The sequence below is a fragment of the Budorcas taxicolor genome, chromosome 16 (genome assembly GCF_023091745.1).
Source record: "Budorcas taxicolor isolate Tak-1 chromosome 16, Takin1.1, whole genome shotgun sequence".
In the NCBI taxonomy this organism is placed as follows: Eukaryota; Metazoa; Chordata; class Mammalia; order Artiodactyla; family Bovidae; genus Budorcas; species Budorcas taxicolor.
Genome location: NC_068925.1, coordinates 57,448,042 through 57,463,830, shown reverse-complemented (window position 1 = coordinate 57,463,830; position 15,789 = coordinate 57,448,042). Strand labels below are relative to the sequence as shown.

Below are 15,789 nucleotides of genomic sequence, written 5' to 3'. Positions count from 1 at the left end.
ATTCAAGTCCCTTCTCTAGAAAGTCTTCTCTGGCTACTCCAGCCCAGCCCATGCTGATTTCATCCCCACTCTGAAACTGTTTTCTTAGCTTCCCATGGAGTGGTACCAAATCACCTTCAAATTCCAATTTGCTTACTCCATTTCCCTCTCCTAGCCTGTAAGACTCATAGGGACCATGCTATGATGTATCAGAAAGAACAGTGAACCTGGATTCCAAACCCTGTTTCATTGTGTATTAGCATTGTGACCTTGGTTTGAGAAATGGACTTCTCCAGTCCTCTGTTTACCCATAAGTAATGCCCTCCCGGTAGAGTGGAAAACAAGATAACATGTATGAATCTCTAAGAAACTAGTCAATCAATAATGGACCTCTTGGCCACCAGGCACTCAAAGTTCTCTTTTGATTTTTATCCCTCCTTTATTCCCTCTCTTTCTTTTTTATTATTCTTGTAGATTACCCATTGCCTGCAGCTCAGTGCTTGGCATATTCTTGTTATTCAGTCACTAAGTCATATCCAGCTCTTTGAGACCCCCAAGGACTGCAGCGCACCAGGCTTCTCTTTCCTTTACTATCTCCTGGAGTTTGCTTAAACTCATTGAGTTAAACTCTGTTGAGCCCATGATGCCAATCAACCATCTCATCCTCTGTCCTCCCCTTCTCCTCTCCTTCAATCTTTCCCAGCATCAGGGCCTTTTCCAATGAGTCAGCTCTTTGCATCAGGTGACCAAAGTACTGGAGCTTCAGCTTTGGCATCAGTCCTTCCAGTGAATATTCAAGGTATATATGGGTGCTCAACAAGTAATGAATTTCCTTTTCAGTACAAACTTCTTTTTATATCTTTAAGGACAAGGGTGATTCCATTCAGCTCACCCTTGTATCAAGTACACAACCCTGTGCCCAGTGCAAAGGAGACCTTCAGTCATGTTTGTTGAGTGCATGAACTGTGTGCTTTGCGTGTTCAAAGAACAATGGATACGCAGGGAAAGAGTTGAGAGAAGTGTCATCCTCTGAGTTGAACCAATGAAGTTCTATAAGGGATGGAGAGTGGTGGTTTCCCATGGGATGAATTTTCTGAGCTATTGTTAAAAAGGGAGCAGAGCCATTCATATGCTACTACTTGCAGGAGTTGGACAGAAAGATAAAGGGAGCATTGACAGAGAGCAATGGAGTCTTTAAAAAGTGAGAAATCTCTAGGAGTCTTCCAAGTGCTGATATATAAGTGTACCCTCTATGCCTTGGGTACGCATTTCCTTTTCCAGCAGAAAGTGTATTTTACCTGCTGGCAAAGAGCAACAATTCACTTGTAGCACAGGAAGAAAGCTGCTGAAAATCAAAGAAAAGCAGCAGGCAGGAGCCTATAAGCGAGTCCCACTTCCCCATCCCCTAGACAGAAAGCTTGGAAAGAGAGCACTTTAAATTCTACTCTGCACTTTTCTGGGAGAAGATGATTCCGTTGTAAATTATTGAACATTTCATTTAAGCTTCATAAATAAGAAACTCAGATGAAATCGGTACATGCTGGATCCGTTTGGCAACATATAATTTCTGTCTTCCTTCCTCAATCTGTCACCCTCCATCTACGTTGGAAAATTTCTACTTCGTTATAGGCAATTGAAGGTCTCAATCAGTTGTCTGAGAGTAGTTTATGTCCCAAAGGTAATCTAATTTCTCCAGCCAAGTATGTATCTGGGACTTGCCGAACATACTGGTGGAGATAAATATGTGCTTTGAACGGATCTGGGGGTGTTGCAATAGCCCAACTCAATCCAGTGCCAGGTACCAGCCCAGCCAGGGGCCAGCTCCTTGCTGACACCTGAACTCCCTAAATCCCTGGTTTCATCAGAGTCAGTGGGCTAAGCTTCAGCAAACTGACAACAGGTGTGCTGAGGACCAACCTGTACCTGTCTGGGGCTCACCAAAAAATGACTCAAAATTCTAGAATAGTTCCCTGAGCGAGGTAATAATGCTACAGGCTACTCTTACGATGCAGCAGGTACTACACTTTCTCTACATTGGCTCATTTAATCCCCAGGACCCTCTGAGATAGACACTACTACTCTTACCATTCTACAGACAATAAAGCTCAAAGACATGAAGGAATCAAAGTTACACAAGTATGTTCAATTGGTGCAAAGGTATTGAGGTTTTGCATTGTTGGAATTTGCCATTGAATATTGGAATACATTCTTAAATAAATGTTCTTATGTTATACATCATTTTAATGCATATTTCTCACTTCAGGTTTCTTGCTAATGACATTACTTGCTGTGTATTTTATATGTATTTTACACTATGGAAGTGATATTAGACAAAAATCAAATTTGAGTGATTTTCTTATTTGAGTTCAAAACGGGTTGTAAAGCAGCAGAGATAACTTCCAATATCAACAATCCATTTGGCTCAGGAACTGCTAATGAACGTACAGTGCGGTGGTGGTTCAAGAAGTTTTGTAAAGAAGATGAGAGCTTTGAAGATGAGGAGCATAGTGGCTGGCCATCAGAAGTTGACAACAATTGAGAGCAATCATCAAAGCTGACCCTCTCACAACTACGTGAGGAGTTGCCGGAGAACTCAACGTCGACCACTCTATGGTCATTCAGCATTTGAAACAAATTGAAAAGGTGAAAAAGTTCAATAAGTGGATGCCTCCTGAGCTGACCAAAAGTTTTTAAAAAAATGCCATTTGGAAGTATCTTCTCTTATTCTGTGCAACAAGGAACCATTACTTGATTGGATTGTGATGTGTGATGAAAAGTGGATTTTATATGACAACTGACAATGACCAGCTCAGTGGTTGGACTAAGCAGTTCTAAAGCACTTCCCAGAGCAAAACTTGCACCAGTGAAAGGTCATGGGCACTTTTTGGTAGTCTACTGCCCGTCCGATCCACTACAGCTTTCTGAATCCCAGTGAGACCATTACATCTGAGAAGTATGCTCAGCAAATTGATGAGATGCACTGAAAACTGCAATGCCTGCAGCTGGCACTGGTCAACAGAAAGGGCCCAGTTCTTCTCCACAACAACGCCCAGCCACAGGTCACACAACCAGCACTTCAAAAGTCGAACGAATTGGGCTACAAAGTTTTGCCTCATCCACCATATTCACGTCACCGCTCGCCAACCAACTACCACTTCTTCAAGCATCTGGACAACTTTTTTCAGGGAAAACACTTCCACAACCACCAGGAGACAAAAGATGCTTTCCAAGAGTTTGTTAAATCCTGAAGCATGGCTTTTTACACTATAGGAATAAGCAAGCTTATTTCTCATTGGAAAAATTGTGTTAATTGTAATGATTCCTATTTTAATTAATAAAAATGTGTTTGAAATGAGTTACAATGATTTAAAATTCACAGTGCAAAACTACTGCAATTACATTTGAACCAACCTAATAGAAAGTGGCAGAACCTGAATATTAATGTCCAGCAGACCTCAAAGTTCACCTCCACCAGTGTTGACACTTTATTTTTTTTAATATTTATTTTTTATGTTTGACTGAGCCAGGTCTTAGTTGTGGCATGCAGGATCTCTGCTGCTTCACGTGGGATCTTCTGTTGGCGGTGCGCAGGCTTCTGTCTAGTTGTGGTGTGTGGGCTCTGGAGTGCGTGGGCTCAGTAGTTGTGACTCACAGGCTCAGTTCCTGACTGGCATGTGGGATCATAGTTCCCCAACCAGGGATTGAACCCACATCCCCTGCATTGGAAGGCAATTCTTAACCAATGGACCACTAATGTTGACACTTTAGAGAAAGAAAGAACTAAAGGTAAGGAACTGACTGGAACTGGTTTGAGAAGAGGGAAAAAAGGGCTGATTCTAACACATTCTGACCTGAGAGCCTGGTCAGTAAGGCCTTACCCAGGCATGGAGGGGCTCACTGCACAGGCTGTACTAAAATCACACTGAGGAGGGAGTGCAGAACCCTCTGGCTCCCACACAGCATTCACCCTCCTGAAACCAAGCCCTTGTTAAGGAAGGGTTGCTCAATGCATTTCCTGTTGAAATCGTCCCTCCTCCTTCAAGGCTCCTGGGAGGTCACAACTGCTCTGGGAAGGGGAAGAACTGAAGGGAAGAGTAAGGCATTCAGTCCTAAAAGCCCTGACCCCTCAGGCCAGAAGCCAAGGGTCATCTCCAGCTGGTCACAGACTTACTCTTTGCCTTGTGTGTGTGCTTAGTCGCTCAGTCATGTCCGACTCTTTTGTGACCCTTTGGACTGAAGCCCGCCAGGCTCCTCTGACCTTGGGGATTCTCCAGGCAAGAAGACTGCAGTGGGTTGCCATGGCCTCCTCCAGGAGATCTTCCCAACCCATGGATTGACCCCAGGTCTCCCACATTGCAGGCAGATTCTTTACCACCTGAGCCACCAGGGAGGTCTGAAATGTTTGTGTTTCCCCCACAATTCATCTATTGTAATCCTCATTCCAGTGTGATGGTATTAGAAGATGGAGCCTTTGAGAGATGGCTAGGTCATGAGGGTAGAGTCCTCATGAATGGGACTAGTGATCTTGTAAAAGAGACTTCAGAGAGTTGTCTTGCTTTTTTTGCTGTATGAAAACACAGCGAGAAGATGGTCCATGAACCAGGAAGCAGGAGCTCACCAGACATCAAATCTGCTGGTGCCTTGATCTTGAACTTCTTAGCCTCCAGAACTGTGAGAAACACATGTTTATTGTTTGAGTCACCAGCCCATAGCAGCCTAAGCAGACAAAGACACCGTGGGCCAGCAGAGGTGGAGACTGGAGTGATGCAGCTGGTAAGCCAAGGCACACCACCAAGGAGTCCCAGCAGCTCCTGGGAGCTAGGAAGAGCCAAGAATATTCCCCGTTTAAAGCCTTTGCAAGGAGCATGGGTCTCCCAACACCTTGATTTGGCCCTCTAGACACCAGAACTGGGAGATGATACGTTTCTGTTGTTTTAAGCCAAGTTTGTCATCCTTTGTCATGGCGGCCACCCAGGTCTCCCACATTGCTGGTGGATTCTTTTCTGACTGAGCCACCAGGGAAGCCCAAAATGTTTGTGTCCCCCCAAAATTCATCTACTGCAATCCTCATTCCAGTGTGATGATATTAGGAGATGGAGCCTTTGGGAGATGACTAGTCATGAGGGAAACTAAGGCAGATGGGGAAAAGACTCCCCATCTCACATTCCTCATAAGGTTGTGGTAACGATCAAAACACAGTCAGATCACCAGAGCACTGAGGAACCTAAATGGGAAGAAATCCAGAAAAGATGGAATATATGTATATGTATACATACAGCTGATTCACTTTGCTGTACACAGAAACTAACACACAGTGTAAAGCAACTGTATTCCTATAAAATATTTTTTGTCAAAAAACAGGTAGCTTGAAAAGAACAAGTGTTATTATACAAATACAGAACAGCATGATCATCAATCTTGGTTCTAGTTGAGCCTACACAAAGAGAGACCCAAAAGGCTTCAGACTGACAACAAGGGACCCACAGATGATGATTTGATCTTGTTGTATTGTTTTTTTTACAATTTCAGTCTTAATAAATGAGGGTGAGTTTGATGCTAGTTTGGTGCTAGAATAAAGGCCCCCAAAGATGTCCACATTGTAATCCCTGGAATGTGTGACTATGTCATCTTACACTGACAAAAGGAAGTATAGATGTAATTAGGTTAAGGGTCTTAAGATGGGGAGACAATCCCATGCTAATCAAGACCAGTGTAATCTCAAGGATCCTTTTTAAAGGATGCAAAGAGATCAGAGTAGAAGATGGAATCATGGAAGAAGAGCTCAGAGAAAAAACCGATTTGAAAAAATGTTATACCTCTGACTTTCAAGATGGATTATGAGACCACAAGCCAAGGGATGCAGGCAACCTGTAGAAGCTAGAAATGGTAAAGACATAAATTCTTTCCCAGAAAGAACACTGCCCTGCCAAACTCCTGAACTGTAAAATAATAGATGTATTGTTTTGAACCACTAGCCTGTGGTAATTTGTTGCAACATAAATAGGAAATTAATAGATCCATCAAACTGGTTGAACGGAAAATGAATGTAGGTAAGAGGATAGGGAGACACCCCAGATAATTCTAGATATTCTGGGAGATCCCCAGAGATCCTTTGTATCAAATCCTAAAGAATTTCCCTCTGTAGTTGGGAAGTTTTTTTCTATTTTCTCCAGCTCCCTAGGTCCCCCAGAAGTCATCCTCACATTGAAGTGCCCTTGGTAGCTACTACAGGGCACTACATGCCCTTACATTAAAGACCCAACAGCCTTGTGCTCAGTGAGACAGTCCATCTACAGTTGCTCCCCAGAAAGGAGGCAGACATCCTCATATGGCCTTAGTCCCTGTCTATAACAGGTACAGCTTGTTCTTCATCCACAATGTTCAACAAATGCTTTACAAACTTATGTCCATAAAGTCCTCAATTACACACTCCCCCAATTCAGTGTAAGCAAGAAATACCCTCACCAGCTGTAGCCAACCTGAGACTCTAAGTGCCTCAAGAAGACTTCCACAGCAGAGCACAGTTCTGAAGGTCACGACCAGGACAGCCCCACTGCCCTCCCAAGGAGACTGGCAGCAAAAAGGAAGCTGTGCCCTGACCAGTTCATCCTCTTGACTTGGTGTGGATTTCCTACGTGGTGAAATTAGGATTTCCTAATAGGTAAAATGAGGAAATGGTAACCCACTCCAGTATTCTTGCCTGGAAAATCGCATGGACAGAGGATCCTGGCAAGCTAAGTCCATGGGGTCACAAGGAGTCAGACATGACTGTGCGCACATGCAATGCAAATGGATAAAATTAGGAGGGAATTAAACACAAGATCTGAACAGGAGCCTAAGGTCATTTGCTCCACCCCATCCCAATTCAGCCTTCCCCATCCCTGACATACATGGGATGACATTTGTTTCTGCATCTACCAACAGATCTGGTGCCTGGCACTGAGTATGGAATTGGAATATCTGCCGTCATGAACTCACAGCAAAGTGTACCAGCCACCATGAATGCCAGGACTGGTGAGTAGGAAGACTGGTGTGGAAAGAGCCCAGGACACTCTGTGACCTGAGGGACACCGAGGACTGGTCAGATGGCAATTCCCCCCAGCGAACAGGTCCCTGGGTGAGGATTATTGGCCTAGCAACACCACCCACTTGTAGCTCTCTGATTCCCTGTGCCTACCCTCTGACATCTGACATGCAGGATGGAGCCCCACCCTCCCCTCACACTTGGCACCCAATGGTCTGAAGGGTTGCCCACTGTTGTGCAGAGCAGAGGTGTAAAGCCCCATAAAAGCCAGTGTTGTAGCAAGTCATATTTCCTTCTAGATCGTCTCACAGCAGGCAGAATGTGATACTTCTCACCCCATAGGACAGAACCTTCAGAAAGGCCACAGGCTGAAGGTCTAGACTTGGAAACAACCCATCTGAGCTTGGAGAAAGAAGAAGTCCACTGAGACTCTTGCTATTCTGGATTCAACAATTCTGGTTTCAAATCCCAGGCAAATTCCAAAGTCATTTTAGTAAGTGGTAGCAGCCTGGGCTGGGCTGGGAATTCTGAACCAATCCCTGTCCCAAGGTTGTCGAGCATAGACAACCTCTCTAGAGAACCTCAAGACATGGGTCCCCAGGAGTCCTCAGATCTTGTTGCCTACACACCTGTGGCCAGGTCAGTCAGAATGTCACCAGGAACAGAGGTAGTTATGGTTGCCAGGAGCAGCATATCCGTACTTGATGGTAGCACCTGTTTTGCCCTGGTTCGCTTACTGAGAAAGGCTGGGAGAAAATGGAGAGCTTAAAACTCAGCAGCCAGCTTTGTCCCACAGGTGGGTGTCTTGAGTTACTAATGCCTTCCTGCAGATTATTCATCTATATGCCAAGCCCCTGGCCATCTTTCAAAGGGAAGGTGCTTAACAAAGTGTGAGATTAGTATCAGCAATGACAAGCCAATCTTCATGGTCAGCAGACCCGCTGATAGCTTAGAAATCCACTGGGGGCCTAATTCCAATAAATACTGGCCCTCGTGTGGAACTTACGTAAAATACGCTGCTTATTTTGACCTACAGAACTCGACAGTCCTCGAGACCTCATGGTGACAGCCTCCTCGGAAACCTCCATCTCCCTCATCTGGACCAAGGCCAGCGGCCCCATTGACCACTACCGAATTACCTTTACGCCATCCTCTGGGATTGCCTCTGAAGTCACCGTGCCCAAGGACAGGACCTCGTATACACTGACAGATCTAGAGCCCGGGGCAGAGTACATCATTTCAATCACAGCCGAGAGGGGCCGGCAGCAGAGCCTGGAGTCCACCGTGGATGCCTTCACAGGTATCAGGGCAGCAGAAATCTCAGCTGGGTTCAGGGATCAGTGGGTCTTAGGATGAGAAGATCATCTAGGCAACCCACTCTTCCAACACCCCATTGCCTCTAAAGAAAGGAAGAATTCTAGAGAAAGGGAGAAAAAGAAGGGACAGAGAAGACTAATAAGTACCTCAAGAAAGAATGTGCATGTGTGTGCTCAGTCACTCAGTTGTGTCCGACTCTTTACAACCCCATGAACTGTAGCCCAACAGGCTCCTCTGTTCATGAAATTTTACAGGCAAAAATACTGGAGTTGGTTGCCGTTTCCTACCCCAGGGGATCTTTCCAACCCAGGGACTGAACCTCTGTCTCCCGTGTGTCTCCTGCACTGGCAGGCAGACTCTTTACCACTGAGTCATCTGGGAAGCCTAAGAGAGAATGGCTGGAGGTGAAGGGGAGAGATGAACAAGGCTACCTGGGTGCCTGAAATTATGTCTGGTTTCCTATAGGCTGGTCAGAGTAGTTAATTCTGTTCATTTTCTGCCTGCACTAAGTCAGTGGGCATTCAGAGGGTCCATGGGATCATGTTCAATTCCTTCCAGGATAGAAGTTTTAAATCCTCCATCAGTATTATGAATAATTCACAGAGGTGATGCTGTTTTTATACTGCTGAGGGCATTCAGTTTTCAGTATCTGGCTTGGAGAAAGGAGAGTGGATGAGATAGCAGAGTGAGGATGTGGGCGCTCTGTTAACAAGTGCAGGTGTAGTCCTTACTAACAGGGAAAGCAGATTTCTTTGGTCAGATACCTCCTCTATCCCAGTGGCCCCACCAGTTTATGTGCATTTCAGAACCATTCATTTCCTCTGTTTTCAGGCTTCCGCCCCATCTCCCATTTGCACTTTTCTCACGTGACCTCCTCCAGTGTGAACATCACCTGGAGTGACCCATCCCCTCCGGCAGACAGACTCATTCTCAACTACAGCCCCCGGGATGAAGAGGAAGAAATGATGGAGGTCTCCCTGGATGCCACCAAGAGGCATGCTGTCCTGATGGGCCTGCAGCCAGCTACCGAGTACATTGTGAATCTGGTGGCAGTCCATGGCACAGTGACCTCTGAGCCCATCGTGGGCTCCATCACCACAGGTGGGGCTGGAGGACTTGGCAGCAGGTGATAATGGGGATTCCCACGGTGACCTTTATGAAATTTACAAAGAGAAACACCCAAGGAGTAGGGGACCACCTTGTTTATTCAGAGAGGGTCTATGTATGAGTTGTTCTTAAACAGTCACCTCTTCCAGGGCTGCACAAAATGTATAAGATAGGAAGCTTCCACTTAGAAGATAGGATGGACTTGATGTTTTAAGGAGGCCAGGGCTTTAATGCATTGATCCAGAGGTTCAATGATGATCCTTCTATCAACTTAGAAGAAAATTCTGGAGAGAGCTAGTATCCAAGAGGACACCCTTCTACAGTGAGGAGACATCTGTTCCTTTTCTGGAGAGCCATCTCTTGACTGCCCAATCAGTTCAATTTGTGAATGATGAATCATATGAGACTGGCATGCAACTATATAGGGACCTGGTACTCTGAGAATGGGGTTGATCTGCATGTTGTCTGAAAAACACAGGTACTCTGAGATGCACTGAATCACTTGCATCTCATCCTTCTTACATACAGTCACAAATACGAGTGTGATGTGGGTGAGAACATGTGTGTTTGAGTGATTTCTTATATACAAGAATTGAACAAGTAGATAAAACACTCAGCTGGTTTTGGCCCTGTAACCTGCCAGTAGTAAAAAAAAAAAAAAAAAAAAAATAGAGCATACAGTATAAATAAAAAAACAGTTTAGGAAAGTGGATTTGTTCTAGGCTTGTACTCTGAAATCCCTGTACAGTCAATAGCAATTTTTCCAAATTGACCAAAGGTGGTTGATACAAAAAAGAGAAAGAGAGAGTTGGGTTTGTTCAAAAGAAGCTGCCCCAAAGAAAATGACCATTACTCCTAGTTCAAAACAAAACAACAAACTTGAAGGATATTTTCCAGTTGGCCTTCAGACAGGTAAGAGTCGCTACAGAGGCATAGACCTTGACAGCTTGATTTCATGTTGTTAAGATACTCTCTAGGTGCATGGCTCTGGCCATATCTATGAGCTTTCAAGTGATACTTCAGCCTGATCACGGTTTTAAGGTTGCCTTAGTATAAAGCAAGGTCTTGATTGCCTCTGAGACACCAATAGCTCTTGGTCCACATAAAACCAAAAATAGGAAATTGTTTTTCATATTATGCTTTCTGTCTTTTCCCCACAACCACCTGGATCCTTGTAGGAATTGATCCTCCCAAAGACATCACAATTAGCAATGTGACCAAGGACTCAGTTATGGTCTCCTGGAGCCCTCCCGTTGCATCTTTTGATTACTACCGAGTATCCTATCGGCCAACACAAGGTAATACAGTTACTTGATTTCTCAAAGATGAATAGAATTTGGAACTGGATGAAGACTATTATGGCAGAACTAGCATATCCCAGGGGATATCACCCCCCTGCCTGCAATTTCCTCCTCTATAGCACGCTCCATCAGAATGAGAGTGGGTAATGAGAAGTAGCCAAGGAACCCAGAACATACCAGCTCCTCTCACAAAAGGCTTGATTATATTCACACAGGAAGCAGGCCCTTTACAGGTAGAGTGAACCTGGTCATCAGTCACCACTATCCAGACAGTGTAGTGAGAAACAAAGAACTCTAAAAGAATCTGCCAAGAGCCAGGGTCACATGCACCTTTCCGAGAGAATTAAAGTGAAAGTGAAGTTGCTCAGTCGTGTCCGACTCTTTGCAACCCCCGTGGACTGTAGTCTACCAGGCTCCTCCGTCCATGGGATTCTCCAGGCAAGGATACTGGAGTGGGGTGCCATTTCCTTCTCCAGGGATCTTCCCGACTCTACTGACTGAGCCACCAGAGAAGTTTCAAAGAGTAGGACACTACTGAGAGAATTCAAGTCCAAGACTAAACCCCCTGGGGGTGCCTGAAGATACCACAGTCATATGGAGGGAACTACCATGATGGTGGTCCTGTTACTGCTGCTCCATCCAAGTCAGAAGAAATAGGGCCAGACCTCACTTGCATCCTGCCAGCTCTTGCTGCTGCATGTGGAATTATTAAGGAAGTAGAGGGTATGCTTACTTCCAGTGAGTTGGAGGCATAATTTTCCAGATCTCTGGGCTGCATGGGCCAGTCTGCAGCCATGCTTTCTATACTACTTGAAGACCAGCTTGTTAGAAAATCACCTAATAGATAGTTTTCTTCCCCCTTTGTTCTTAGGATCCTATACAATATGGGGGTGGGATCAGCATGCAAGGTATCTTCAAATTCCAACATTCCCAGCCCCCTCTCTCCCAACTGGGTGCTGACCCTTGTGCTCATCTATATGGCCTGCATGACAAAGTGCCCCTGGGAGATCCTGTATCATGAGCTGCATTGATGTGAGATTCATGGAACTTGACCTGTGGCTTCTGCTCTTACTTAGTAGGACGACTGGACAGCTCAGTGGTGCCCAACACGGTGACAGAATTCACCATCACCAAGCTATACCCAGCTACAGAATATGAAATCAGCCTCAACAGTGTGCGGGGAAGGGAGGAGAGTGAGCGGATCTGCACTCTTGTGCACACAGGTGGGCACATCTCCCCGTGGAGGGCCAACGTGGGACCCCAGCTGAGGACCTGGGACCAACAGAAGTTATCCTGGCTAACTCAGAGGACACTGGTTCTGGGTTGGGGATGGGAGGTTGCCCTCCAGGGTGTTCCTTGGACTCACAATTTGAAGCAATTTGCAAAGTTCCTCCCTTGGAGCTCCTCTGTAATACTAGGAGTTTAGAGAGTCACCCTCTAAGAGTCTTAACGGTTTAGGTCAGACATTTTCATGGCATTTCCAATATGAAAAGTAACCCTCCAAAGACTTGTGACAGAAGTAAATTCCAGAACAGACATGTGATTCATCCCATCTAATTTTTTAAAAGACTCTGACAGGGAAACTTTACCTTAGAGAAAAAACAAAAGGAGTCTGTTATTCCAGTAACGACCCTTGGAATCATGAAACCCCTTATTCTACATGACCAGAACCACCAAGTAGCTGCACTTGCTTTTGCTTTATCATCCAGGGAGAAGGAAGGAGGTGCTTTTCTCTGGAAAAAATGATGGACTTGAGAACAGGGCTCCGACAGCCCCTACCCTGCCCTTCTTTTCCGACTCCTCAGCCAGCTCATCACGCAGAACTAGGACAGGTTTTCCACAGAAAACATAAGAGGGAACAGTGAAAGTTTTTGGTTCCAACCCCAGACGCAAGGCTCAGTGACGATATAGTTCCTGTATATTGAAGCATATACTCAGTAGGGCACTGACGCAGCACACAGGAGGGCATCCAGCTTGCCTCGTTAAGAGAACACCTGGATTTCCTGAGGCTGTTTACTTCCCTCGGGGAATGAACAGTACTTGGTGAATGAGAGCAACTTGGAATTCCTCACTGCTCTTTTAGATACGCTCACTAGCCCAGAAGGAGCATCTCTAAGACCACGGCCAAAGAAATATTCCTTCAGAAACTCAAAAAGTTATTTATCTGAAGACATCACAGGACATTCACATCTTCCCTACCGTCCTTCCTTGCCTGTGACTACATATAGCACAGCCATGTTTTGGGTTCAATCTTACCCCTCAAATCAAGATATCTATGACCATAAAAGTATCAATACATGTTGACCTGAAGGGATGCCCAGTTCAGTCAGTTAGTCAGTTCAGTCGTTCAGTCGTGTCTGACTCTTTGCAACCCCATGAATCACAGCACACCAGGCATCCCTGTACATCACCATCTCCCGGAGTTCACTCAGACTCACGTCCATTGAGTCCGTGATGCCATCCAGCCATCTCATCCTCTGTCATCCCCTTCTCCTCCTGCCCCCAATCCCTCCCAGCATCAGAGTTTTTTCCAATGAGTCAACACTTCTCATGAGGTGGCCAAAGTACTGGAGTTTCAGCTTTAGCATCATTCCTTCCAAAGAAATCCCAGGGCTGATCTCCTTCAGAATGGACTGGTTGGATCTCCTTGCAGTCCAAGGGACTCTCAAGAGTCTTCTCCAACACCACAGTTCAAAAGCATCAATTCTTTGGCACTCAGCCTTCTTCACAGTCCAACTCTCACATCCATACATGACCACAGGAAAAACCATAGCCTTGACTAGACGGATCTTAGTCAGCAAAGTAATGTCTGTGCTTTTGAATATGCTATCTAGGTTGGTCATAACTTTCCTTCCAAGGAGTAAGTGTCTTTTAATTTCATGGGTGCAGTCACCATCTGCAGTGATTCTGGAGCCCAAAAAAATAAAGTCTGACACTGTTTCCACTCTTTCCCCATCTATTTCCCATGAAGTGATGGGACCGGATGCCATGATCTTCGTTTTCTGAATGTTGAGCTTTAGGCCAAATTTTTCGCTCTCCTCTTTCACTTTCATCAAGAGGCTTTTTAGCCTCTCTTCACTTTCTGCCATAAGGGTGGTGTCATCTGCATATCTGAGGTTGTTGATATTTCTCCTGGCAATCTTGATTCCAGCTTGTGATTCTTCCAGTCCAGCATTTCTCATGATGTACTCTGCATAGAAGTTCAATAAGCAGGGTGACAATATACAGCCTTGACATACTCCTTTTCCTATTTGGAACCAGTCTGTTGTTCCATGTCCAGTTCTAACTGTTGCTTCCTCACCTGCATACAGATTTCTCAAGAGGCAGGTTAGGTGGTCTGGTATTAACATCTCTTTCAGAATTTTCCACAGTTTATTGTGATCCAAACAGTCAAAGGCTTTGGCATAGTCAATAAGGCAGAAATAGATGTCTTTCTGGAACTCTCTTGCTTTTTCCATGATCCAGCGGATGTTGGCAATTTGATCTCTGCTTCCTCTGCCTTTTCTAAAACCAGCTTGAACATCAGGGAGTTCATGGTTCACGTATTGCTGAGGCCTGTCTTGGAGAATTTTGAGCATTACTTTACTAGCATGTGAGATGAGTGCAATAGTGTGGTAGTTTCAGCATTCTTTGGCATTGCCTCTCTTTGGAATTAGAATGAAAACTGACCCTTTCCAGTCCTGTGGCCACTGCTGAGTTTTCCAAACTTGCTGGCATATTGAGTGCAGCACTTTCACAGCATCATCTTTCAGGATTTGAAACAGATCAGCTGGAATTCCATCATCTCCACTAGCTTTGTTTGTAGTGATGCTTTCTAAGGCCCACTTGACTTCACATTCCAAGATGTCTGGCTCTAGATTAGTGATCACATCATCATGACTATCTGGGTCGTGAAGATCTTTTTTGTACAGTTCTTCCATGTATTCTTGCCACCTCTTCTTAATATCTTCTGCTTCTGTTAGGTCCATACCATTTCTGTCCTTTATTGAGCCCATCTTTGCATGAAATGATCCCTTGGTATCTCTAATTTTCTTGAAGAGATCTCTAGTCTTTCCCATTCTGTTCTTTTCCTCTATTTCTTTGCTTTGATCGCTGAAGAAGGCTTTCTTATCTCTTCTTGCTATTCTTTGGAACTCTGCATTTAGATGCCTATATCTTTCCTTTTCTCCTTTGCTTTTCACCTCTCTTCTCTTCACAGCTATTTGTAAGGCCTCCCCAGACAGCCATTTTGCTTTTTGCATTTCTTTTCCATGGGGATGGTCTTGATCCCTGTCTCCTGTACAATGTCACAAACCTCATTCCATAGTTCATCGGGCACTCTATCTATCAGATCTAGGCCCTTAAATCTATTTCTCACTTCCACTGTAGAATCATAAGGGATTTGATTTAGGCCATACCTGAATGGTCTAGTGGTTTTCCCTACTTTCTTCAATTTAAGTCTGAATTTGGTAATAAGGAATTCATGATCTGAGCCACAGTCAGCTCCTGGTCTTGTTTTTGTTGACTGTATAGAGCTTCTCCATATTTGGCTGCAAAGAATAGAATCAATCTGATTTCGGTGTTGACCATCTGGTGATGTCCATGTGTAGAGTCTTCTCTTGTGTTGTTGGAAGAGGGTGTTTGCTATGACCAGTGCATTTTCTTGGCAAAACTCTATTAGTCTTTGCCCTGCTTCATTCTGCACTCCAAGGCCAAATTTGCCTGTTACTCCAGGTGTTTCTTGACTTCCTGCTTTTGCATTGCAGTCCCCTATAATGAAAAGGACATCTTTTTTGGGTGTTAGTTCCAAAAGGTCTTGTAGGTCTTCATAAAACCATTCAACTTCAGCTTCTTCAGCATTACTGGTTGGGGCATAGACTTGGATAACTGTGATATTGAATGGTTTGCCTTGGAGACGAACAGAGATCATTCTGTCATTTTTGAGATTGCATCCAAGTACTGCATTTTGGACTCTTTTGTTGACCATGATGGCTACTCCATTTCTTCTGAGGGATTCCTGCCTGCAGTCGTAGATATAATGGTCATCTGAGTTAAATTCACCCATTCCAGTCCATTTTATTT

General features: G+C 44.7%; 1 protein-coding gene across 1 annotated transcript in view; it reads left to right on the top strand.

Moving 5' to 3' along the window:
- The window catches only part of TNR (tenascin R), a 95,845-nt gene that overhangs the window by 37,947 nt on the left and 42,109 nt on the right, over nt 1-15,789 (top strand). Inside the window, exons 8-12 of the mRNA XM_052653959.1 lie at nt 6,904-6,993; nt 8,040-8,303; nt 9,152-9,421; nt 10,606-10,725; nt 11,805-11,951. Of these exons, the coding sequence (XP_052509919.1) occupies nt 6,904-6,993; nt 8,040-8,303; nt 9,152-9,421; nt 10,606-10,725; nt 11,805-11,951 (891 nt within the window). The remainder of the gene's footprint in view (nt 1-6,903; nt 6,994-8,039; nt 8,304-9,151; nt 9,422-10,605; nt 10,726-11,804; nt 11,952-15,789) is intronic.